The sequence below is a fragment of the Macaca thibetana genome, chromosome 3 (genome assembly GCF_024542745.1).
Source record: "Macaca thibetana thibetana isolate TM-01 chromosome 3, ASM2454274v1, whole genome shotgun sequence".
NCBI classification, from domain to species: Eukaryota; Metazoa; Chordata; class Mammalia; order Primates; family Cercopithecidae; genus Macaca; species Macaca thibetana.
Window position 1 is genome coordinate 14553706 of NC_065580.1, and position 26780 is coordinate 14580485.

The 26780-nt window shown below is 45.6% G+C and overlaps 1 protein-coding gene across 1 annotated transcript; it reads left to right on the forward strand.

Annotated features, from left to right (window-relative positions):
* Positions 1–2595: 2595 nt before the first annotated feature.
* NOBOX (NOBOX oogenesis homeobox) lies at positions 2596–23978 on the forward strand. The gene is given in 13 exon segments (XM_050784801.1): positions 2596–2685; positions 4596–4711; positions 11011–11120; positions 16616–16643; positions 16645–16738; positions 19316–19398; positions 19649–20220; positions 20946–21148; positions 21389–21495; positions 21769–21854; positions 22073–22301; positions 22666–22970; positions 23677–23978. Coding segments are annotated over 13 exon segments (2325 nt in total).
* The last annotated feature ends 2802 nt before the right edge of the window (positions 23979–26780 follow it).

A 26780-nucleotide genomic window follows, 5' to 3' on the forward strand; every position in this document is an offset into this window, starting at 1 on the left:
AAGTGATATGGTTTGGCTGTGTACCCACCAAAATCTCATCTCAAATTCCCACAGGTTGTGGGAGAGACCTGGTGGGAGGTAACTGAATCTTGGGAGCAGGTCTTTTCCATGCTGTTCACATGATAGTGAATACGTCTCACAAGATCTGATAGTTTTAAAAAGGGGAGTTTCCCTGCACAAGTTCTCTCTCTTTGCCTGCTGCCATCCACGTAAGATGTGACTTGGTTCTCCTTGCCTTCCACCATGATTGTGAGGCCTCCTTAGCCGCATGGAACTGTAAATCCAATTAAATCTCTATCTTTGTAAATTGCCCAGTCTTGGATATATCAGCAGCATGAAAATGGACTAATATAGAAAATTGGTACCAGCAGAGTGGGGCGTTGCTGAAAAGATACCCAAAACTATGGAAGCGAATTTAGAACTGGGTAACAGGCAGAAGTCAGAACAATTTGGAGGGCTCAGAAGATAGGAAAATGCTGGAAAGTTTGGAACTTCCTAGAAACTTGTTGAATGGCTTTGCCCAAAATGTTGGTAGCAATAGGACAATAAAGTTCAGGCTGAGGTGGTCTCAGGTGAAGATGAGGAACTTGTTGGGAACTGGAGCAAAGGTGACTCTTGTTATGTTTTAGCAAAGAGACTGGTGGCATTTTGCCCCATCCTAGAAATTTATAGAACTTTGAACTTGAGAGAGATGATTTAGGATATCTGGTGGAAGAAATTTCTAAGCAGCAAAGCATTCAAGAGATAATCTGGGTGCTGTTAAAAGCATCCAGTTTTATAAGGGAAGGTGAACATAAAAGTTTGGAAAATGTGCAGCCTGACAATACAACAGAAAAGAAAATCCCATTTTCTGAGGAGAAATTAAAACCAGCTGCAGAAATCTGCTTACATAATGAGGAGCCAAATGTTAATCCCCAAGACAATAGGGAAAACATCTCCAGGGCATATCAGAGGTCTTCACAGCAGCTCCTCCCATCACAGTCCTAGAGGCCTAGGAGGAAAAAATGGCTCTGTGGGCTGGGCCCAGGGTCCTTGTGCTGCGTGCAGCCTAGGGTCTTGGTGCCCTGCATTGCAGCCGCTCCAGCCATGGCTGAAAGGGGCCAAGGCAGGACTTGCCTGTGGCTTCAGAGGGTGCAAGCCCCAAGCCTTGGCAGTTTCCACATGGTGTTGAGCCTGCAAATGCACAGAAGTCAAGAATTGGGGTTTGGGAACCTCTGCCTAGGTTTCAGAAGATGTATGGAAATGCCTGGATGCCCAGGCAGAAGTTGCTGCAGGACCGGGGCTCTCATAGAGAACTTTTGCTAGGGCAGTGCAGAAGTGAAATGTGGGGTCAGAGTGTCCACACACAGTCCCCACTGGGGCACTGCCTAGTGGAGCCATGAGAAGAGGGTCACCATCCTCCAGCCCCCAGAATGGTAGACCCACTGACAGCTTGTACCATGGATCTAGAAAAGCCACAGACACTCAACACCAGCCTGTGAAGGCAGCCAGGAGAGAGGCTGTACCCCGCAAAGCCACAGGGGCATAGCTGCCCAAGATCATGAAAACCCACCTCTTGCATCAGTGTGACTACGATATGAGACATAGAGTCAAAGGAGATCATTTTGGAGCTTTAAGATTTGACTGTCCCACTGGATTTTGGACTTGCATGAGGCCTCTAGCCCCTTTCTTTTGGCCAATTTCTCCCATTTGGAATGGCTGTATTTACCCAATGCCTGTACCCCCATCGTTTCTAGGGAGTAACTAACTTGCTTTTGATTTCACAGGCTCATAGGCAGAAGGAACTTGCCTTGTCTCAGATAAGACTTTGGGTTGTGGACTTTTGAGTTAATGCTTAAATGAGTTAAGACTTTGAGGGACTGTTGGGAAGGCATGATTGGTTCTGAAATGTGAGGACATGAGATTTCAGAGGGGCCAGGGACTAAATGATATGGTTTGACTGTGTCTCCACCCAAATCTCATCTCAAATCCCCACAGGTTGTGGGAGGGACCTGGTGGGAGGTAATTGAATCATCGGGGCAGGCTTCCCATGCTGTTTTCTTGATAGTGAATAAGTCTCATGAGACGTTTTTAAAAGGGGAGTTTCCCTGCACAAGCTCTCTCTTTGCCTGCCGCCATCCATGTAAGATGTGACCTGCTCCTCCTTGGCTTCCACCATGATTGTGAAACCTCCCCAGCCATGTGGAACTGTTAAGTCCATTAAACCTCTTTCTTTCGTAAATTGCCCAGTCTTGGGTATGTCTTTATTAGGAGTGCGAAAATGGACTAATATAGGGTGTAAATAGATATTCAGTGATCAAAAGAGCAGGCTGAGGCAAAGACAATACTGTTGTCCCAAATATTCCATTTTCTCACACATTTCCCAGTGCCCTTCCAATTAATCATGACCATAGACTAGTTCAGGCTAACAAAATATAAGCAGAAGGGAGGGGTGTCAATTTTCAATTTCCATTCTCCCAATGAGGAATATGAATAAAGATCATCTTTTGGACCTGCAGATAGTAAGTTTTCAGGAAGAATGGAGAGATAGAGACAGAAGGAGCTGAGGCAGTTGAAAGGCCTTCATTTCTCCTGCCAGCAGGGCTGAGGAGGAAGATGTGCTCTCCAGATGAAGGAGCTGTAAGATGGTCAGCTTGGGCCTTTGTGTACATGCAGCAGAACGCCCTGCTGACCAGTGATGGACATGTACTATGAGAGACAAATTAGCTGTGTTGTTTCAAGACTCTGGGATTCGAGGATTCATTTCTTTTAAATGCAGTATAACATATCCTGTCCTAGTCACACTGCAATCTTCTTTTTCCTCTTTCATAAGGTTCACACTGTATACATCTTTCATGGATGGCTCTTTTTGAACAAACAGTGTATTAGTTTGTTTCACACTGCTGACAAAGACATACCCAAGTCTGGGCAATTTACAAAAAGAAGAGATTTAATTGGACTTACAGTTCCACGTGGCTGGGGAAGCCTCACAATCATGGTGGAAGGCAAGGAAGAGCAAATCACATCTTACATGGATGGCAGCAGGCAAAGAGAGAATGAGCAAGACACAAAAGTGGAAACCCCTGATAAAATCATCAGATCTCGTGAGACTTATTTACTACTATGAGAACAGTATGGGTAATCCACCCCCATGATTCAATCATCTCCCACCAGGTCCCTCCCACCGCATGTGGGAATTATGGGAATACAATTCAAGGTGAGATTTGGGTGGGGACACAGAGCCAAACCATATCAAACAGTAATGAATATTATAGTCCCAATCCTGCCTAAAATGTTGCAAAACAACATTACAGTCACTTTAAGCCACTTTGTACCATGTACTTTTGTCACTCCTTTAGAAAAATTCTTCTAATGCATTAGAGAAAGCTTTAAACTAGATTTGGTAAGAAAATGGTGAAGAAAGTCCCTCAGACTTCAGGGCCAGATATCCAGGATTCTTACATATTCTCAAAGGCATATACTTTTTGTTTTGTTTTGTTCTTTGTTTTTAATGAAACAGGGTACCCAGTTCTCCATCTTGTTTTATGGAAACTTGAGCATTTGTTGGTTTATAATCACACACATTCCTTGGTCTCAAATGTCACTGTTTTCTCCTGTGCACAGAAAGAAGGACAGATCTTCCAGCCTTGGCCAACAAGTACCAAATATTCCACAGTGTTCTGAGTGTATCAAAGAAGATTTTTGCCATTTGAGTAAAATTAGAATTATGCTATAGGCCATGTAGGGCCCTGTATTGGGGGTAGAGAATGAAGGGAGTAATACTCACTAGTTCTGGACATCTAAGACACTAGTTGTCTGATGTTACCAAATCTAAAACTCTTTTGCCCCTGCATTTGATGATTTGCCTTCCTCAAGGCAGTCTAATTTCCAACACCAAGCATTCAGAGTCTAATTTCCAACACCAAGCATACAATAAACAGGAACGCTGTACTGAAGTTATAATACAATCTAATTTTAATGAAGACTATGAATTAAGGTCATCTTTTGGATCTGCAAATATTGTGTTTTCAGGGAGAAACAAGAAATAAAAGAAGTTATATATGAAAAGGGGAGTGCAAGTATAGAAGTGGAAGGGACATTGTCAGAAGGAGGCAAAGAGTGCAGGAGGGTAGGCAGGGACAGTGGAGGCACTCACATATACAGTGTGCATATAGGTGGAGGTTTGCTCCACAGAAAACTATCAGCTATTCACTGTTTATCCCGTGAGAAGCAGGTAGGACACTGACGGAGCTGGCTTACATACATCATCTCATTTAATCATCCCATTAGCTGATAAGACTGATATTTTCTGTTTTATATGAAAAAAACTGAGATTAAGACAAATGTGTTCAGAAAATCAGTGACCAAATTGCAGTGCAAAACTAAGTCTTCCCTACTGCAAAGCCCAAATTCTTTTCTTCAGCATTTGATAAATTATATTTTTTCAGAGTTTTATATATCGAATATCATTAATTTTCCCCTATCAATATACAGTCTGTGTTGCGCCCTTCTCCAAGCTAAATCAGGTATGCCCCCTGCCCAAATTCTACATGGGATAAATCACATGATAACATGTGTAAAAGGACAATTTTGCACGTATAGCTACATGTGCATAGAAGAAGTCAAAACTGAGTGTTAGGTTCATCAAGACTGTTTCCAATCAGATGAAGTCATTAAACAACCATGAACTTTCAGCAAACCAACATCCCAAGCTGATAAAGGACTCAGAATTGTGAGTAATCTGGTATGTCAGAACCAGTGTACCAAAGTACAGAACACTTTGACTAATGGAACATGATTAAGCCAAACGTGCAGACAAGAACTCATTTTGTTCCATTCAGAGACGGAGTTTTCAATCACTGCTTAGTATAGCCACCTTGAAGCCCCTTCCTAGTGAATAGAGCCTTTTGATCCTCACCTTGACTCCCTCCTGTTAAGTATTCAGTGAATTTTGTTGACAGTATATACTCCTTTGTCTGGCAGGCAACTAAACTCAGGAGAGAGAGACAGAGAGAGAGAGAGACAGAGAGTGAGAGTGTGTGTGTGTGTGTGTGTGTGTTAACATTCTGGTGGACTTTGTTTTATTCTGAGACATAACTGATTACGCTTCTCCCTCTTGAATAAGGAGGTGGGCTTCCGAAATGTTTGCTCTTTCCTAAATTGTTAGCCTTCAAGAACAGTTAAGAATCTTGAATCCCTAATATACATTATACCGAGACACATGCCCCAGGCAGTTCAGGGCATACCTGAGACATAGCTGTCTAAGACACCAGCTTTGGTCAGGCCAGAAGTAGCTGATTCCAGCTCTTTCGGTTGAAGCTGGTGCTTTAGAAGTGATTATATTCCCTTTATGGAACTTCCAAAGAACAACTCTTCCTGCACTTACCTCTCCCAGACGTAAGTCACGGAACTCCACCATCTGTGAGAGAAAAATCCCAGCTATTGGCTATGAATTGTTTTAATGCTGAGATAAAGGCTTAGAAGAGAACCAGCACCTGCCCAGCATCCTCCGTGATTAACATAACACAGAACACCTGCTAGACCATGGCGGCTATTCCAGTCCAAGTTTTATTTTTTTAATCATTCCCACATTCCTCCAAATAAGCAAGCCAATACTATTTTCAGAAAGCAAGATTATGCACTGTGACAGGGCACTCATTCAGAAGTAGACATTTGCCAAGAACCTAAGTCAGGCACTAAGCTTGGCTGGGAAATGAAAATGTGAATACGATGTCGAGGTTACTGCCCTTGAGGAGATGAAGACATCTCCATCAGGTGTGTAAGTCAAATAACAACACTCCATAATAGTGTCATAAGGACATAATAAAATCATATCCTGTAGCAACTAACACTCAGGTCTGGTAAAATTTAACAGAGGGACTGGTAATTGAGTTGGGTCTTGGGGAACAAGTGGAATTTGGAGAGATGGAAGATACAGGGGAATAAAGTCATTCTAGGCAAAGACAAGAGCATGTGCAATGCACTAAGACATGAAAAAGTATGGATATGGTCAAGATGTGGCACGCTGTCTTGAGTTACTAGAAGTGGGTGAGGTGTGGGTAGGGGATTGTCATGAAGTCTGCTTGTAATGTACTAAGTATGCTAAACTAATGACTTTGAACTTTATCCTGTACACGGTGAAGAACTCGTCAAAATGTATAGTTTGTGGGCACTTCATCTTCCAGCCAAAACAGGCAAACAGACACCGTATTTACCCTACCATCCAAACAATTAGAACACTTTACAAAATATGTAAAACAATGAGTTTCAGATATTGGACAACAGCCAGTACAAAACAATCATTCTTGAGAAAAAGGAAACAAAATAAGCCCACAATTACTGTGGCTTATTGTCTAGAGGAAAGTTCCAGATTTCAGGCCAGAGGGTGGTCTACCTGAGTTGGGGATACAGAATTGAGAATTTGGGTGGGTACTGGGAAGGAGAACACCCGGAAAGGAGCTGAAGGAGAGAAGGATGGAGCAAGAGAACCCTCAGATGGGGACTAATTACTGCATGTGTGTGAGGAAACTACCCTAGCCAGGAAAGAACCAATTAAAAAGAAAAGGTAAAATAACCAGTGAAGTTCACACAGGGCCAGGAATAGTTTGGATTTCTACCAGTCAGTGTGGAAGGACATTGTAATTCATGGGGCATTGGGTGGAGTATTTAGAATATATTGCTTTGGTAGTAGGGAAAATTAGCCTTAGATGGAAGCCCTCTTTATCTTAAAAAACTTAAAAAGTAGGTCTTGAAAGGATGAAAGTACTTCCAAGTAACAGGATACAGAGCAAGCACACAAGCACACACACACACACCCTTACATACACCCACACACACACTCTCACACAGTAAATCTAGTAAATTCACAATGTTACAATGTATAGCACATAATAAAACACATCCAGCCATGCAAAGAAGCAGAAAAAAAATGAGCCATAATCTGAACAAAAGTATTGATAGAACTAGATATAAAAATAGTAGACAAGGACATTAAAGCAGTTACATAATTTCATTTCATCCATTCAGGAAGGTTTCATGTTTAGACATTGAAGATATAAAACACCCAAATCAAACATCTAGGGATGAAAAAAGTTAATGTCTGAAATGACAAATAAACTGGATATAATAACTACAGACACTGAATAAGAAAAAATTACAAAACTTGAAGACATAGCAATAGAAACTCTCCAAAATGAAACATAGAAACAAAAAACATGAACAGCATTAGGGAACTATAAGGCAATTTCAAAAGGCTAATATATGTAAAATTGGTGGCCCCAAAGAAAGGGAGAGAGAGAAGGATGGAAAAAAATATATTTGAACAAATAATGAAAAAATCTTCCAATTTGATGGAAACTATAAACTCACAAATTCAAGAAGCTAAATGAATCCCAAACACAAGACACATAAAGAAAACTACACTAAGGCACATCATAAACTATTTAAAATCAGTGAAAAAGAGAAAATATTAAAATCAGCTAGAGACAAGAATCACCTGTGCAGAGAAACAAAGAATGGTGGTAGCAGCTTTCCCTTTAGTGACAAAGGTAGCAGCTTTCTCTTTAGTGACAATATATAAGTTAGAAGAAAATGGACCAACATCTTTATATATTCAAGAAACAACAACAAAACATATCAGCATAGAATTCTATACCCAGCTCTCAGAAATGGAGACAAGATAAACACCAATCACAAATATAAAAGCTGAAAGAAATTACCACCAGATTTTTACTACAGGAAATCTTGAAGACATTCCTTTAACATGGAAAATGATATCAGGTGGAAATTTGGATCTATCCAAAGGATACAGCACTGGAAATGGTCAATATGTAAGTAAATGCAGAATACTCTTTTTCCTTATTTTGAAAATATTTTTTAAAGATAACTGACCACTGAAATAAAAAAATAACCACGTGTTGTGGGGTTTATAACACGTAGAAGAAAACTGTATAACGATAGCACAAAGGCTGAGAGGGGAGACACAGAAGTCTAATGTTGTCTGTAATCCCAGCACTTTGGGAGGCCAAGGTGGGCACATCACCTAAGGTCAGGAGTTCAAGACCAGCCTGGGCAACATAGTGAAACCTTGTCTCTACTAAAAATACAAAAATTAGCTGGGCATGGTGGTGCACACCTGTAATCCCAGCTACTCAGGAGGCTGAGCTGGGAGAATCACTTGAACCCAAGAGGCGGAGGTTGCAGTGAGCTGAGATCGCACCACTGTACTTCAGCCTGGGCAAAAGAGCGAGACTCTGCATTAAAACAAAAAAAAAAAGTCTAATGTTGTAAGGTCTTATATTTCAATGAAGTGATTTAATGTCACTTTAAGGCACATTCTGATACATTAAACATATATCCTATAAGTCCTAATGCAATCACCAAAAAAAATCAATGAATGTTATAAATCAATAATATATTCAATAAGCCAACAAATGAGATAAAATTGAATCATAAAAATAACAACTCAAAAATTAGCAGAAAAGAGGAAATAAGAACAAATGTGACAAATAGAAAAAGAACACTAAGATCATAAATTTAAACTCAACCATATCAATAATTTTTTTTTGTTTTGTTTTTTTGAGACAGAGTCTCGCTCTGTCGCCAGGCTGGAGTGCAGTGGTGCGATCTTGGCTCACTGCAACCTCCACCTCCTGGGTTTAAGTGATTCTGCCTCAGTCTCCCGAGTAGCTGCAATTACAGGCATGTGCCACCATGCCAGGCTAATTTTTGTATTTTTAGTAGAGATGGGGTTTCACCATGTTGGTCAGGATGGTCTCGATCTCTTGATCTCGTGATCTGCCTGCCTTGGCCTCCCAAAGTGCTGGAATTACAGGTTCAACAAATTTTATATGTGGTCGAAATGCCCTAATCAAAAGGTAGAGATTGTCAGACTGAATTTTAAAAAGCGAGATTCAACTATATGAAGCCTACAAAGCCATTTTTTGGTTGTCTGTGCCCATCTTTGTAGACTGTAACAGCCCTAATGGGCTGTAGCTCTAGCTGTTGCTTCTCTTCTTAGCCTCTGAAAAGCAATGGCCTCTGGTGGCTATGGACTTTACCAAAGTATAGTGCAAGTCTCATTGTATTCCCTAGAACAGATATTAAAATGACACATTTTATCCCTAGTTTCTGGATTCTTCAGCTCTCAAAACGGCCAACCCATATTTTCAGGAAGCATTCTAACTTAATGTACTTACCAAATACCTGTAATGTATCAAATTGTGAACTTCCCAAAACTGCAACATGTATCATGAATCTGATAATCTTCTCTCTTCCAACTAAAAGGTCCACATTATTAGTTCATTTATTAATTCATTCAACAAATAGTTAACACTTAGAGCCCAGCCACTGTGCTAGATATGTCCTATACACAGGTATACATTGTTGAAACAAACTGGGATAGTTTCTGTACCCATGAAACTTAAAATATAGTAAAAGAGGTAGATTGTAAACAAATAAACATATAATTACATGTTGTGTTAAGAGTTGTAATGGATACAAGAAAATATCAGGAGGCAAATGTTAAGTAGATAATGTGGCTGAAATAATTGACATTGAGAGATATCATTTAAACTAAATCTTGGCTATGAACTAGTCACGAGAACAAAGAGAAGAGTTTGGCCAAGCACAGGAACAGTGTATGTGAACCCCTTGAAATGGGAAAATTTGATCTATTTCAAGTGCTTGAAAGATCTGAAGAGTCACCTGAGATGAAGCTGGGGTGGGAAACTGGAGCCAGATCACACAGGATCACAGCAAGAAGTTTTAATTTTCCTCTAAGTACACTAGAAAATCACTGATGCATACAAATAGGAGAAAAACATATGTGACTTAATTTACTTTTTTTTTTTTTTTTGAGACAGTCTCACTCTTTAGCCAGACTGGAGTGCAGTGGCGCGATCTCAGCTTACTGCAAGCTGAGCCTCCCAGGTTCAAGCGATTGCCCTGCCTCAGCCTCCCTAGTAGCTGGAATTACAAGTGCACACCACTACGCCCAGCTAATTTTTTTTGTATTTTTAATGGAGACAGGGTTTCACCATGTTGGCCAGGATGGTCTCCATCTCTTGACCTCATGATCCTCCTGCCTCGGCCTCCCAAAGTGCTGAGATTACCGGCGTGAGCCACGGTGCCCGGCCTTAATGTACATTTTAAGACTTTCACATGCAAGTCTCTGGAAAATTGGTGACAGTGGGCTGGGAGTAGAAAAAGGGCAACAGGAATAATCTGGCAGTTTCTACAGACACTGTGTGAGAGAGAAATCAAGGGTGATTCCAGCTGGGTGGAGGATACAAAGATCGGGAGGACAGGAGGAGTGACAAGTTTGGGGGTGGGAATCAGGAATTCAGTTTGAAAATCAGGTTAAGTTTGAGAGATATGTTTCCCTTGCTCAGGAGCCCACATCACCAGAGAAGCTGAAGAACTGGACCTTGGAAGAGGATCTCTAAGAGTTCAGATCATAATCTAGGTCTCCTGATTCAAGAATGCATATCCAATGATATCTAGTACATCTCCAGTTCGAAATATGGCTTCTTCCTCTCTGTTGCTCTGCTCTCCTTTTCCTTATGACTGCTCTGAATGAGAGCCTAACTGAGCTCCAGGTTGCCCACTCACAACCTACACTCCCTTGCACCACCTTAATAACATGTGCAGCATGCAGCAATGCGGCTTGTAAAACAGAAACGATCAGAAGCCCTTTGCAAAACAAAGGCCGGATCTCATAGCCTATCCAGTTTGATTGCTTCCTTCCAACCAATGGAATGACAGGTTTTGCAGGCCTAATTATTTGTCAGGTAATCAATCTAGTCTGCTATCATTGTTTAATCTCTACGCCTCACTAAACGCAAGCCTAATATTTCACCATTCCCTCCTCCATGCAAAGGAAGTTGCTCCCAGCTTCTAACCCACACTACTGCTCTTGCCCTTGATTGACATCAAGCAAAGGAGATATTTAAAGACAAGCTCAAGTATCTTCCATTTTACAGATTTAGGATTGTCACCATAAAGTGAGCCTAAAGTTTGTTGCCCCAAAAGGATAGAGGAACCCGCTGGCCATGACACTGCTCTCCTTTTGACACTAACATCACCAGACCTGGAGGGTACCTGGGACACCAGAGACAAGGATGGCTTCGAAGCCCAGGAGGGTGAGCTCATGTCCTAGAAGCAACAGCAAAATTGTGAGCACCACACTCTGGACAGAAGACAAAGTTGTCTTCCCATACACTGAGGACTCTTGGCAGAGCACCCCCTTGGAATCCACTGACCTTAGACTCAAACATCAGAAAAATCTATCAAGCCACTGGTACAGCCCCAAGATACCAAAGGAGGAAAAAATACCTTGTTCAGGGACATTCTTGCCTCTCACTAAAGCTAAGCTGCCCTGCTGGCTGTCAAGTTTATGACTCAGAATCCCAGAACTCTTCTCGAAGTTACCCTTAGCTGTCCACTTACCAGCCAGGCAGCCTGTCTATTCCTGTGAAATATACAACTTCAGGGCTTCTCATGGGCTTGGGACTATTAAAAAAAAAAAATATATATATATATATATGTAGACCAATAACCAAGTGGAAGAGGTGTTTATTTTTTAAAAGCCATTACGGGACAAAGATATAAGCTTTATTTCAAATTTGCCTTTTTAATTTTTTAAAATGTATAATATTTAAGTTAAAAAGATTGCTCCAACAGTTGGAAAATAGTTAAATTACAGTACTGCCACTCAATAAATTCTGAAGACTTCGAAACAATACAGAACTGTGCTTTTCATAGTACATTTTAAGGAAGAAATGCTTGAAATTATATATGGAGTGTAATTACAATCATGAAAATCATATACAAAACAGCAATAATGGAAAAAATCCTGTGAGGAAATATGCCAAATTGTTAATAACTGATACTGTTGTTTGATGAGAAATATCATCTTTTTCCTTTCATTGTTCAGTATTTGCCATTTTTTCTAATAAATTTGCATTCCTATTATGAGACATGTTATTGTTTTACTTTTAGAACAAATTAGATATAAATTCTTCTACTTTGCCTACTCACAGCCCTGTTAAATATGTAGGTATCATTTAAATCTATATTTTAAAATTACCATCAAGCAAAGGTTAATAATGCTACTATACCAAAATGTTATTTCTGTGAATTATATTTAACCAAGTCCAGGAGAACCAAACTTGTGGTCAGAACACTAGGATCAACTTTTTTCCTGCTTTTTGAGATAATTGTAGATTCACATGCAGTTGTAAGAAATAATACAGGGATTCCATATTCCCTTTTCCTGTTTTACATCTTCTGTCACGCCAGTACAATACCACACTAGGAAACTGACTTGATACAATCTGTGACCTTACTCAGATTTCACCAGTTTTCATGCACTAGTCTGTATTTAGTTCTGTGCAGTTTTATCTTGTGTGTAGACTTGTGGAACCACTGCTATAGCCAACATTCAGAACAGTTCCATCACTGCTGCTGTGCTTTTGAACTCACAGCCACCTCACTCCCCTGCTCCCTAACTCCTGGCAATGGTCAACTTTTCGTCATTGAACAATGACCCATCCCCCATGCAGGATTCACTATGCCAGTATAGTGATGGATACAATCAAATAAACAGTGGAGGCTAGTGTTTAGGAGTGCAGGCAGAAACTACACTAACTGGGTTCAAATCTGAGGTGGCCACTGTCACCTTTGGAGAAGTATTAAACTCTTTATGCTACAGTTTCTTCATTAAGATGGGGATAACCATATAATAGAACTTCATAGGGTGGTTAGAATTCAATGAGTTGATACTTACAAAGCAAGAAGAAAGCACCGGGCATGAATAGATGCATGTTACTATCTAAGAACTCCCAATCCAGTGGAGAATACACAAAGCCCTGATCAGTTCAGCCTGTCAGCAGTGATGTAATATAAATGTAAACACAGTACAAGGGGAGGCCCTAGGAGGGAGCAGTTAATTCTGGCTGTGGAAGGCTGAGCTAGGCTTCCCCAGAAAGGGACTATTTGGGTTGGGTTTTGGAGGATGAGTAAGATTTTGCCACGGAAAAAAAAAAAAAAAAAAAAAAAAAAGATGTTTCATGCTGATAAACAGCTTGATCAGTGACCCTGAGAAGGCATGGCCATTTCTAAGGGGTAAAAGCTTGGAACAAAAATCTGGAAGAGTAGGGGAGACTGTGGGGGCGGGGGAGTAGTGGTAGCCAAACAGGAAGCCTGGGTGAAGGTTGGGGCTGGGTTTTGAGGGGTCCTTGTATGCCATGCTGTAATTAGCAATCGCGATTGCAATCCTGGAGAAGACTAGAATACAATAGAAAGAACAAAGTGCCTGCAAAAGTCAGGCACATCAGGAGGACAGAATTAGAATGGATGTGAAAGTATGTTCTAAATTACAAAACACCAGCAGTGGCGATTAACTGCAAACACTAGCAGCAGCAGAAAAATGTTTAAAACACGGTCACCATTCTTGTTAGACGCACATTATCCTGAGTGTCTGGGGCAAGGGCATTAGAAGTTACAACGCTAATTCATGCCAGAACTTGTCCTCGCCCGGCCCGGCAGGTTCCACTCTAGCCAGGTGTTCCTAATCCCTTCACAGGCAACCTGAAACCATCCTTTTCTGGGATTTCCACAGGAAGCTCCTGGGCAGGGACTTTGGCAGTTGCCAGTGTCTCTCCCAGTCTCTGGGACCATTCACTTTTTCCCTGTCATCGGTCCCCAGTATTTATCCAATCATCCGGCCATTGCCTGGGCTCTGGCAGTGATGGTCCCTGAACATGTGCTTCCCTTCGTGCTCTCTGCCTTGGACATGTCATCTCTTCCTGGTGGTTTTCTGGGGGCCCTGACCTCCCATGCTTGCTGTGACTATGATCTCCCTGGCCAGGGCTGGTGCAGATTTCTGCTTGTCTTTCACAACTTATTCTTGCCTTTCTGGTCCTAGGTCTTCCAATGACCTGATGCTGCCTACACTGGGATGTGGCCCACAGAACAAGAACACATTACCTTGTGGTTTTGCTTCAAAAAATGTTCTCAATCAGCCGCCTTCTTCTGGTTATTTTTCTCATTATAGAGAGAGAGGGAGAAGGACCAAGAACACTTATTTCACTTACTCATCATAGACCGAAAAAAATAACTACTTTTTTTTTTAGTATCAGACACCTTCCTTTTTGTTCTGATATTCTCATATCTGTGAGGGAAAAAAAAAGATTTTGGAAGAAATGGCTCTTGCTAAGTACATGGTGGTAATGGTATAAAGTCTGGCTCTGAAAACTAAGAAACCAGAAAAAAAATTAAAAATTTAAAAATTACCTCCCTGTCCTCTAAACAAAGTTGAGTTAGTCTATGAACTAGTCAGCTGATCACAAAGATGAAATGCAACCAAACAGGACTTAGGAAGAAACAGCCCCAAGTTTCCCTAAAACAATACCTTATTGTCCTGCATACAACTGAGCAGTCTCTCTGCATCTAGCCAGTATTTTAACTTCCATGACAAACCTCCCTCATTTGAAGTTGATCCATGGAAGATATGACTTAACAGGATATATCAAAAACACAACACCTTCCCAACAAAACTCATCAGACATTTTCCCATGCAATGCACATCTTAGATAAAATTCACTTGCAGCCAATAAAATTCTTCATGTAAATAAACAAAAACGTCCAACTATATTATTTGTGGGGAAAAAAATCCCTCATTTCTATGTTTGGAAAAATGCCAATTTTTTTTTTTTTTTCTTTTTTGAGACGGAGTCTCACTCTGTCACCCAGGCTGGAGTGCAGTGGCGCGATCTTGGCTCACTGCAAGCTCCGCCTCCTGGGTTCCAGCAATTCTCCTGCCTCAGCCTCCCAAGTAGCTGGGATTACAGACGTGTACCACCACACCCAGCTAAATTTTGTATTTTTAGTAGAGACAGGGTTTCACCATGTTGGCCAGGCTGGTCTCAAACTCCTGACCTCAGGTGATCTGCCCACCTTGGCCTCCCAACGCGCTGGGATTACAGGCATGAGCCACTGTGCCCAGTTGGAAAAATGTCAATATTTTAAATTCCCTAAGTCCCTATGCCAATCTATTGCAGAGTTAGAACCTGTATATTTCACAGTTTGTGGAAGGGTGCCATATAGCCTATGGGGAATTTGGATCTTTGCTTTCTGACCTTCACCCTGGCAGAGAGGAGTCAGTTAGAGAGAGAGGAAATACAACATAAACGATGGCAGAGAAGGATGAGTTATTTTCAGTTTAATGTGATAGGATAATCTGTTAAGAAATTAATTGCACCCCACTTCTCACTGCAGTAGACACCTCAGTAAAGGACAAAAGGTCATTTCCTTTCCCCACACAGGCCCCTACCATCCCTTGCCCCTACTCCTATCCACAGGATAGTTTTAACTGACTTTGTTTTTGCAAAGTCTAAAAGTGTCTCAAACTCTGCGATGTACAAAAATTACCTGAGGGGCTTCAGATGGATGTTTCTGGGTACCTCCTTGGACCAGCCAATTACGATTTCTGGGGATTGGAACCCCCATTTTAAACAAATTCCCTAAGAAATTCTGATCCAGGGGGTTTTAAGAACATTCTTTGAGAAACATTAAGCCAAAAAAGACACACACAACACCACTGAAATACCAGGGTGGGTAACACAGGGGAGCTGAGGATCCAGGGGAAAGATCCAGATCTCAAAGCTTGGCATTCATGCTGGCAGTCAGGGGTCACTGTCAGGTTTTAAGCGGGACTGTGATGAGGTAAACTCCACAGCTCATAGCCCACGTGTTGCCTTCTGCAAGAAGCTTCCATCCTAGTCCAGAAGGGGTTCCTGCTCCTCCATGCTCCATACTTTCATACTCCATAGCCTTTCATACTTCTAACTCACCACTGACCACACTATCATGACATGATCATTTGATGATCTCCCCTCCACCGGTAAGCTTCTGTGAGCAAGGACGTGCCTGGGTTCCATTTACCATGTCACCACCAAATGGTCCTGATTTTTCATCATCAAATGTTCCTGAAAGCAACGTCAGTGCCCCACAACTCCTTGCTCACTTGTCCTGGAATGCTTCATTTCTAGCAGAGAAACTGGGCCCCATCTGCCTGAACGCCTCATAAAACAGAGGCTGTCCACGTTATGGAAGGCATGGAATGAAACAGGGGATGCCTGAAGTCTTGATCATATTCGAAGTTAGTTTACATTTTTGTGTTTCAGAAAGAACTAAATCTCTCACAATCCTCCAAAGTCCACATGTGTAGGCCAAGCCCCTTAAGGCAATTAAAGGAATAGGAAAATGTACCCACAGCTGATTTCAGCATGAAAGCACGTGGTGTCCAAAGTCTTTTAAATCCTTAAAGCAAAACACCTGGATTCTGTTCCAGGCCGCCCGCTCCCCACCCAGCTCCAAGCACCTGTTTCTATCTGACCAGCCCTCCCACTTTCTACCCCTCCCCGCTCAGGAGAAGAGGCAAGAATTTTTAAATTCTGATTTTGCTTGTATAAAGATGGTAAGAAACATTCCGTGAACTAGGAATCATAAGGCTCCTCCCCCCCCCACACCCCCCGCCGTGAGATCTACCCTATAGAAAGTCCCTTCTATTTTCAGAGAATAAAATCGAAACATCAAATGGATGGGAACACAGCGACCACACCGTCCCTGGCAGGGCCGCCTCTGACTGTACCTGAATTTCCTCTGTGGACTGCACCCAATCTACGGAGTCTGTGGCTCTTTCAGCTCCTTCGTCGTCATCTGGTGCAGCCCTTGTGCGCTGGAGGCCCTCAGATCAGTACGGGGGCCCAGCGCCGTGGCTCACGCCTGTAATCCCAGCACGTTGGGAGGCCGAGGCGGGAGGTTAACTTGAAGTCAGGAGTTCTAGTCCAGCCTGGCCAACGTGGTGAAACCCCGTCTCTTCTAAAAATACAAAAATTAGCCAGGCATGGTGGCGGGCGCCTGTAATCCCAGCTACTCAGGAGGCTGAGGCAGGAGAATTGCTTGAACCTGGGAGGCGGAGGTTGCAGCGAGCTGAGATCTCGCCACTGCACTCCAGCCTGGGCGACAGAGCGAGACTCCGTCTCAAAACCAAAAACAAACAAAATCAGGAAGGGGACTTTGAACTCTTTAATACTGAGGCTTGGAGGGGCCCTAGCATGGGATTTGGGCAACCCAGCGCTTTCCCTTTGAGGAGTGGCTCTAGAAATCGCCTTCCGCAGTCCACAGGGAAGCGCTTTGGCCACGATCCAGGACTGAGTCCTCCCTAGGGTGTGGGTGAGCCCCACGGCTGGGCCCAGCCCCCTGAAGACCACCGGGTAGCCTCGCTCCCGTCCCTCGCCCCAGCCTCGCCCTACAGCCCCGCCGCGGGAGGGGCCGTCTGGAGGAGATTCGCACCTGGGCCTGGGCTCCTGGCTGGGGGGAGCCGAGCAGGCGGCGCCTAGGCCCGGGTCCTCCCCGCCCTCGCAGCTGCCCCAGCCGAGCCTCCCGGGCCGGCCTCGCCCTGGGGGTGGGGGTGAGGGGGAGCAGCCTCGGGCTGCGGCTCCCCCGGCCCGGCCCGTGCGGGCTGCACACCTGCCCGCCCGGTGAGGCTTCATTAGGCCGCGCCTGTGCATCACGGCCGGCCGCGGCGGCGGGAGTCCAGGCCATGGAACCCACAGAGGATGCCTGCCAGGGACCGCGGGGTGAGTGTGGAGACCCTGTCCTGCGAGGGGGTCAGGCTTTGGGGGCTGTGGGAGGGGGGAGGCCTGTGATCACCAGTTCAGTGTTAGCCGACCTAAGAGCTTCAGTAGGCCGAGGGCCGGGTGGAGTCGGTGGGGTAGGGTGGGAGGAGGCCGACCTCACTGCCCCTGAGCTTTGGGTTTGCAACCCATCCCCCCGCCTCCAATCTCCCAACGCCCTGGGGAGAGAACCCTGGGAGCCCCAGGACCCTTCCAGTCTGGGGCCTGACACCCGTCCCCTTCTTACAAGGGCACATCACTCCCATAGGACAAGTGCTTACGGAGCACTCACAGTGCTGGGTACCAGGCTTTTTGCTACAGTACAAGCTTTCCTAAAATGCTGTAAAACAAATTTGTCCCTGCTTCCCCACACCACCAGCCAGCTTTGTCCCTTCTCTCCATAGACGAGCTTTGTCCTGCTCGTCCTCTTCACCAGCCCAGACCTTCTCATGCAAGTCGGGTCCAGCCTGTGTCCTAGGAAGGGACTTGGAATGGCACCCTTGACCATGACCTTCTTCCTTGACACTCTCTTAGAAAATCATTCCTACAGCCAGGCGCGGTGGCTCATGCTTGTAATCCCAGCACTTTGGGAGGCCGAGGCTGGTGGATTACCTGAGGTCAGGAGTTGGAGACCAGCCTGGCCAACATGGCAAAACCCCATCTCTACTAAAAATACAAAAATTAGCTGGGTGTGGTGGCACACACCAGTAATCCCGGCTACTCGGGAGCCAGAGGCACGAGAATCGCTTGAACCCAGGGGGCCAAGTTTGCAGTGAGCCAGAATCTCACCATTGCACTCCAGCCTGGGTGACAGAGTGAGACTCCATCTCAAAAAAACAAAGCAAAACAAAACAAACCAACAACAACAACAAAAAAGTTATTCCTTAAGACCTATCTCATGCAATTTTCATTAATGTAACAATAGCTTAGTCGTTACTAAGCATTCATTACAAATGTTCCAATTTAGATGGAAATGATAAAGCAGCTCCCTGAGCTCAGGGTTCTTGGGGTTATGAGTCAGTTGGGAGGTGAAAGTGGGGGGACCATTTGATGGCCCCAGGAAGGACTCCATGTCGTGATTAAGTACACAGAGTATGTGCTCAGGGTGCTGTGTGATCTTGGACACATTGCTGTGTCATCCTCATTCCTTCATCTGTTAGAAGGGAATATTAGCAGTGCCGTTCTCGCAGAGGTTAAATATACACTGTGCTAATCTTTGAAAGGTGCTTAGTGCCATGCCTGGAACATGGTAAGCTCCCGATGCATCAGTCAGCTCAAAGAAAGGAAGCCAAGCTTTAGGGATAAGTGGTAGGGTTTTTAGTTCTAGCTGGGTTTCCTTACTCGAAAAAGAGGTTGACCAGAGACTGAGATTCTGCTTTGCAGGGAGCGGGAGGAAATGGACATGCTGGGTGGTGGTTGGTGGGGGGGCCTGTATGGGGCTGAGTAGGGTTGGCAGAGACAGAGTTCCGTGGTTGTCCCTGTTATCTCTTTTGATGTTCTTGCCTCAGCTGCTGGAGATGATCGAATCCTGCCTTGTCCCATTTCCAAGCAATAATGCCTGTGTTAATAATGATGCAGCAGGAATAGCATCTCGCCTTGGGAGAAGCAGGATCCCTGTCAATCTGTTTCTCTTTGTCTTCCTGGTTCACCCCTAGCCCCAACATGATCCCTTGGAGATACCTGAACAGTCCCTCAAACTCATACCCCTGGTGTCTGGGAAAAAGGGAACTCACAGGGAGTGAACACTCCCAAATTAGGAGATACCATGAACTAAGGCCTTCTCAGAATTGCATGCATTTGTCTAGATTTTTGAAAGAAGTTGGGTTATCTGATTTAATCCTCACAAGAGTCAAGCTAGGAAGGTAAGTGTGGAATTATTACCCCATTTGATAGGTAGACAAATTAAAGCTTAAGATCAAACCGTTTGCAGAGCAGGAAGCAACATTTCCTCTTGGCCAGTTCTTCCTTCTCCCTGATGCTAAGGTCAGTGGATGTTGGCTCCCCACAGGCCAGGAAGCTGCAGAGAAGGCCCTGGCTGCCAGACCCCGGGAGGAGGAACTGCTCCGGGGCTCAGCCCCTCATGCTCAGGACACTCAGAGTGAGGAACCGCCACCCTCCTGCACCATCTCAGGAGAGAAGAAGCCGCCAGCAGTCTCTGGAGAAGCCACTGGGGCTGATGCTGGGAGACCGTGCCCACCCCCCCGCTCCAGGGCTCTCCACAAAGACAGAACGGTAGCCCGCTCCAGGCCCCAGGCGCCGGGGGAAAATTGCTCCCTCCCGGTGGGCGAGGTGAAGACAGGAAAGAGGTCCTATTCTCCAGCCCCTGGGAAGCAGAAAAAGCCTAACGCCACGGGATTGGCCCCAACATCATCTCCTGGTGCCCCTAACTCAGCCCGTACCACACACAACCCAGTGCCCTGTGGGTCAGGCCGGGGGCCCTGCCACCTGGCCAACCTCCTCAGTACATTGGCACAGAGCAACCAAAACAGAGACCAGAAGCAGGGGCCCCCGGAAGTGACTTGCCAACTTAAGAAAAAGACACGAACCCTATACCGCTCAGGTAAGTCCCTAAAGAGGGGAAACTGAAGAGATCTGGGATCATCCTGGGAAAAAGTGGGGCTGTGCGAAGAATCTACCCCCAGGAGACCCGAGGGATGTGGTTAGTTTGTACGTCACTTCGTCCCGGATTCTCTCTTGGGCCGTGGTAGTGCCACTATCTCTGACCCTCAGAGGGAAGGTTGGGTTATCACATCAGAAAATGAGGTTGGAGCTGGGCACAGTGGCTCATGCCTGTAATCCCAGCAGTTTGGGAGGCCGAGGCAGGTGGATTACCTGAATTCAGGAGTTGGAGACCAGCCTGGCCATCATGGTGAAACCCTGCCTCTACTAAAAATACAAACATTAGCCAGATGTGGTGGCCTGTGCCTGTAATCCCAGCTCTTTGGTAGGTTGAAGCAGGGGAATCGCTTAAACCCGGGAGGCAGAGGTTGCAATGAGGTGAGATTGGGCCACTGCACTCCAGCCTGGGCGACAGAGTGAGACTCCATCTAAAAAAGAAAAACAGAAAATGACCAGGGTAGAAAAGTAAGGAAAGTAAACATACCGCTCTCGGCTATAGCACCCAAGAGTGAGAAGGCCCAGCCCAATAGGAAAAAGGCTTTGGGAAAGTGTTGGGTTAGGGGCAGTGGCCCCATCTGTTAGAGATACTTGGTGAGCATCTCTCTTTCTCTTTGCCTGCCTGTCACTGGCATTTGTCCTCTTCACACAAGTTTCTTCTTCTTTCAGATCAGCTGGAGGAGCTAGAGAGGATATTCCAAGAAGACCACTATCCTGACAGTGATAAACGCCGAGAGATTGCCCAGACGGTGGGGGTGACTCCCCAGCGCATCATGGTAAAGGGGGCCGGCTCCCTGGTGGCAGGGTGGATTGGTGGAGGGCCCACCATTGAAACTCTTGAATTGCAGAGTGAGTGCTTAGGGGCAGCCTGGGTAGAAGCTGAATTGAGGCTTCAGAAGTGGCTGTGTCCCTGACTGTTTCCAGAGTGCCACAGCCTGAGAGCATTAGGAGAAGGCACTGCAGACTTTTGATAAAACCAGCCTGACAGAGGCCTCAGAAGCAGAGTGCTGGAGTGACCTTCCAAAGTCCTGTAGCTCCTTGTGCAACAGACAGGACCTAAGCCTGAGTCTCTGCCCCTCTTCTCCAGTTCTTTAAGCACCTTTCCCCCGTAGGTGTGGTTCCAGAATCGCCGGGCCAAGTGGCGAAAAATGGAGAAACTGAATGGGAAAGAAAACAAGGACAATGCTGCAGCCCCTGGCCCTGCCAGCAGTCAATGCAGGTCAGAATTCCTCCTCTTTCTGTATCATCCCTGTGGGTAGAAGTGGGGTCCAAGCTGGGATCCTGAGGGTCTAGAAGGAGAGCATTGGAAGGCTAGGCATGAGTCCTGGGGTTGCCAGCTAAGATTTACAGGGATTTTGGCTGCCATGGGATTGGGAAGTTGCCAATGCTCTGTAGGAGGCAGAGTTTAGGAATTGGTGTCTCTCCTGGCAATGATCACCTGGGCAAATCCAGAGACCACCAAAGCTACAGTCTTCATTCTTCCTGCCTCCAGCTCTGCAGCTGAGCTCCTACCTGCTGTGCCCATGGAGCCAAAGCCTGACCCTTTCCCTCAGGAGTCCCCTCTGGATACCTTTCCAGGTGAGCTCCCACCTTCAGAGCTGGGGGAAAATGGCAACTAAAGATAGTGAAGATGGACCTTGTTTGATGGAGGTGGGAGTGACCGGAGTCCTCCAGTGTTTCGGCCAGCAGGGCCTATTCAGGGGGACCTGGCATGTCTTGTGTCTACCATTCAGCAATGCCAAACATGCCTCCCATTTCCCTTACCTTTATAGCCCCTCTTTGCTTTCTGCTCCTAGAGCCCCCCATGCTGCTGACTTCTGACCAGACTTTGGCCCCCACCCAACACAGTGAGGGTGCTCAGAGGGTGGTGACCCCCCCACTCTTCAGCCCCCCACCTGTGCGAAGGGCCGACCTTCCTTTCCCCCTTGGCCCTGTCCACACACCCCAACTGATGCCACTGCTGATGGACATTGCTGGCAGTGACGGCAGCAACAAGGATGGCCCCTGTGGGTCCTGGGGGACAAGGTAAGGAACCTACGGGGGGTAGGTCAGTCGAGTTATCTGGGCGGGGGTGGGGGTGTACATGGAGAGAAGATAGACCCTGAGAGAGAAGAGGGTTAACTGAGGGGAGCACAGAGTAGTACAGGAGTTGGGGATGAAAGAGATAAGGGGATCTGGGGAATGGCCTAGGGGATCACAGCAATAGAGCAGAAACAAGGGCAAGATGCTAGGAGCAGGAGGCAGGAGAAGAGGCAGCTGCAGCAGCCTTGCAAGGCTGGGGTCACCATGGAGATGAGAAGGAGTTGAGAGGAAGGGACTCAGCTACTGTAGTAGGAATGGGGAGCCCCTCCACCCCTGCACCTCACCAGCTGTTCCCCTGTCCTTGCAGCATCACCCTGCCACCCCACTGTTCATATTTGGAAGAGCTGGAGCCCCAGGATTACCAACAGAGCAACCAGCCAGGACCCTTCCAGTTCTCCCAGGCTCCACAGCCCCCACTTTTCCAGTCCCCTCAGCCCAAGTTTCCCTACCTCCCCACTTTCCCCTTCTCCATGCCCAGTTCGCTGACACTTCCACCGCCCGAAGACTCTCTGTTTACATTTCCCTGTGGCCCCAGCGGGGGCACGTCACAGGGCTATTGCCCAGGTGCCTCCTCAGGGCAGATCCTGATGCAGCCCCCTGCTGGGAATATGGGTGAGTTGGGGCTGGGAGAGAAGGTCCCCTTGGGATTGAGGAAGGTGGGTGGGAGGGGACAAAGAGCCACGTTATCTGGAGGGTAGACTGAGGCAGGTCATGCGTGGTGAATAAACCCTTCGGTTTATGAAGCTCTTCTCCCTCGAATTCTGCAGAGGCTGCAGAGCACAGGGAGAGCTCGCAGAGAGCTCTGGAGTCTGGCATTAGGAAAACAGGTTTGAAATCCAGCTCAGCCAGTTACTAGCTCTCCTGAGTCTCAGTTTCTGGGACTCTGAAATGGGACTCACAGTTCTATGTCAGGGAGGGATTTGGTGAGGATTATAAACAACAGGAGTGAAAATACTTGGCTTAGAGTAGATGGCAGCTAATATTCTGCTGGGCCACTCGGACCTCTGAAATCCCAGAAACATCTATCATATTAAAACTAGATTCCAGCAGAAGAGGAGAAAAGATCAGGTGGTTCCTGGTCTCCTTGTTGCGTGTATGAAACAGCTTTGGCCTGATCCATGGTTCGCTTTGTGTCAATGTTACTATACCACAGGACCTTGAGTGCTGGAGCCTGTGTCCTAAGGGTGGAAGACTTGCACTGAGGTCCTAAGCTGCGTCTGTGTGTGTTGGGGCACGGGGGGATCTGTTGTAGAACACAGTTAATGATAGTTGATACTGTCGGTCCTGTCTGGTAATCCTACACCCTCTGACCCCACAGGCACAGCCTCCTGGAGTGACCCCTGTTTGCCAGAGCTGCCCTTCCCTGGTCCGTTCTGCCCGCAAGCTCCAGGGCATCCCCCAGGAGGGGATGGCTACTTTCCTGATCTATTTCCAGCTCCCTGCACCCAGGCTCTGGGCAGGCAGCCTTCATCAGCTCTCTCCTGGCTGCCTGAAGGGGCCAGACCAGGGACTGGGCTCTTACTCAGCAAGGCAAAAGAGGAACCGCCAGCTGCTTCCCTGGATCAGCCCTCAGCACTGGAGGAGGCCAGAGGGGATGACAAGAATAGCCATGTCCCCTAGTTGGGGGGTCAAAGAGTGAAAAGAGGCTGCTTGGTGGGACAGGATTAGGCCCGCTGAGAGGACAGGGGTTGGAGGTTTGGGAAAGAGTGTGGACTCTGTAGACTGAGGGGACAGTCAGATGTTTCCCCTGTGTAGGCTCGTCTTGCTGATATGAGAAGGAAGAAAGAGGGCTGGCCCTTCCCTTTTCTTCACACTCCGTGTGGGGGTCCTGAAGGAAGCAGGTGGCCTGTGTTACTTCTGAATGTTGTATCAGGTGTTTTTGTTTGTTTCCTACCCTTGCTTGACAAATGAGCTACAGTGTCCACCATAAGCAGTAAACTAGTCCGTCCTGGGGTTTTCTCTGTGGTTATGTGTCTCAGTGATGTGTCTCCATGCTCACACTAATGAAGAGCTCCATTTTCTTCCTTTTATTCCACTTGGCTGAGCAGTTATTGGATGCCATTCTCAGGTGGGCACCACTGGGCAGGACCACATGGAGGGCCTCTTCCCTGGGCCCGTCTCTCCCACTGAAGAAGGAACTGGGCATCTGGGGCTTTTCCTTCAGTCCCAACATGTAACCATATTCTATTCCCAAACCCATGACTGACCCTGAGCAAATCTGAGTCTGGGCCTTTCTCTGGAAGTTGGGCCCTGTAGGGACAGGATCACAAGAGAAGCCTGAGAATATGTGAGGTCACTTCTCTAGGATTGTGAACGATGACTTACTTTCCCACAGCTCTTTTGAGTGTGTGTGTTGAGGGGGGCCCAAGGAGCACTCTGAGGATAGCAAGTAGACAGTTCTCTCCCGCACAGGAGGACGTGACAGCATCCCCAGACTGTAATGGCCCAGACTTTACTGGGCCAGAATGAAGGGTCCACAATCTTTTCTGTCTCTCCCACCCCAGCCTGCAGAGGCACCAAAAGACACTTCGCTAAGCGCCTTGAGAGATCAGCCCCCTAAAATGATCACCAACCATTTCATGCTTAACTCTCTCCCATAGACTGCAATTTTACCTCCTGCATTTGTTGATGATTACCATTTGAGGTTGGGTGCTAATCTAGGGAGGTTTGGTTATAGGTTGAGATGTGGCAAGAGGAGGGAACAAGAGACAACCAAAGATGGAGAATGCTCCCTAGATGTCTGCATGAGGGGTCAGGAGCTCAGGAAGGAATGGACACTGAGTGAGGATGTACTAGCCTCCCGTTCCATTGCACAGAGTGATTCTGCATCCACATTGAACTTGAATAGCTTCCTTCTGTCCTCTGGTGGTGAGTCAAATTAGGCAAATGACAAATTAGGCAATGAAGGAAGAAACATCAGTTAGACCTTATTGGTTCTATGCTTGAGATCCTGCTTTAGGATGTTAAGGGCTAAAGGGAGCATAAGAAGGAGGGTACACAAACAATTTGTATAAAAAGAGAAATGGGTGGTGCCTGGGAGATGGGAGAGATGGGACTGAAAAGGACCAGAAAGATGAATAAAGGGTGAAGACAGTAGGTCTAAGAAGTAGCAAAACGTTGACTGGGTGATGAAAGAAAGATAACCACAGAAGAAAATCTATCCTAAAATACATTTAAACAGAGGAGAAAAGGTAAGGCACAGATCTGGAGACTAGAGGAAAGGGACCTGAAGGGTCTAAAGTAGGAAAGAACAGGTTAGGAGGGGAACAAAGGAAAAAGGCCAGGGGTTGGGAGAGACAGGAAATGACACATGAATCAGGAAGTGGAATTCAAAAAGAGCAGCGAAAGGCCGGGCGCGGGTGGCTCACACCTGTAATCCCAGCACTTTGGGAGGCCGAGAAGGGCGGATCATGAGGTCAGGAGATCAAGACAATCCTGGTTAACATGGTGAAACCCCGTCTCTACTAAAAAAAAAAAAAAAAAAAAAAAAAAAAAAAAAAAAACCAGGCATGGTGGTGTGCGCCTGTAGTCCCAGCTACTCGGGAGGCTGAGGCAGGAGAATGGCGTGAACCCAGGAGGTGGAGCTTGCAGTGAGTTGAGATCGTGCCACTTGCTCTCCAGCCTGGGAGACAGAGCTAGATTCCATCTCAAAAAAAAAAAAAAAAAAAAAAAAAAAAAAAGGCAGAGAAAGCTGAAGGGACAGGAAGATGAATATGAAAAGGGGGAAAGTCAGTAAATAGTTATAAAGATCAATGTTCTCCTAATAAAGAAGAGTAATAAAGAAGAGGAGTGTTTAGGGATTAGAGAGATGGATTAAAGCAATAGGTAAGTGCAAGCCAATGAGAAAATGTCTTAGAGGATGCAGAAATCCACCAGAGGGGCAGAAGTCAGGAGAAAACCAGAGGGTTGACTTGGCTGGTAGGTGATGGAGATTGTAATAGCCAGGTTTCAGTATCCTTAATTTAGGGATTAGGATATGTATTTGTTAAATTATGAAAGGTTTTATGATGCATAACTGATAACTGAGTTTTTAAAAGTATGTATTTATATATCTCTATTTATTTTCACATTCTGTCTCATGAGGCTCATGAAATGAACAGCCTAAAAACAGACATAGGGGAAAACAGATGGAAGACTGTAACTGCTCTTTCCATTAACCCCCAGTGCGTTCTGTTGCTTTCAAAGCCTACATGGTGGCTGGATATTTTCTCCTCCAGATCTCCATTGGTTCGTGCTCCCGCTATTCAATGATTAGTAGCACCTCTGCATGGAGCAAATACAGCATCTAACACCAAGTGAAGGGAAATCAACTTTGATATCTGTCCTTACATGCAACTCTTAGATAAAAAGTATTGATCTAATAGTATACTAAAAATAAAATGAGTTAGCTGAGAATTAAAAACAAACACTAAACAAAGAGAA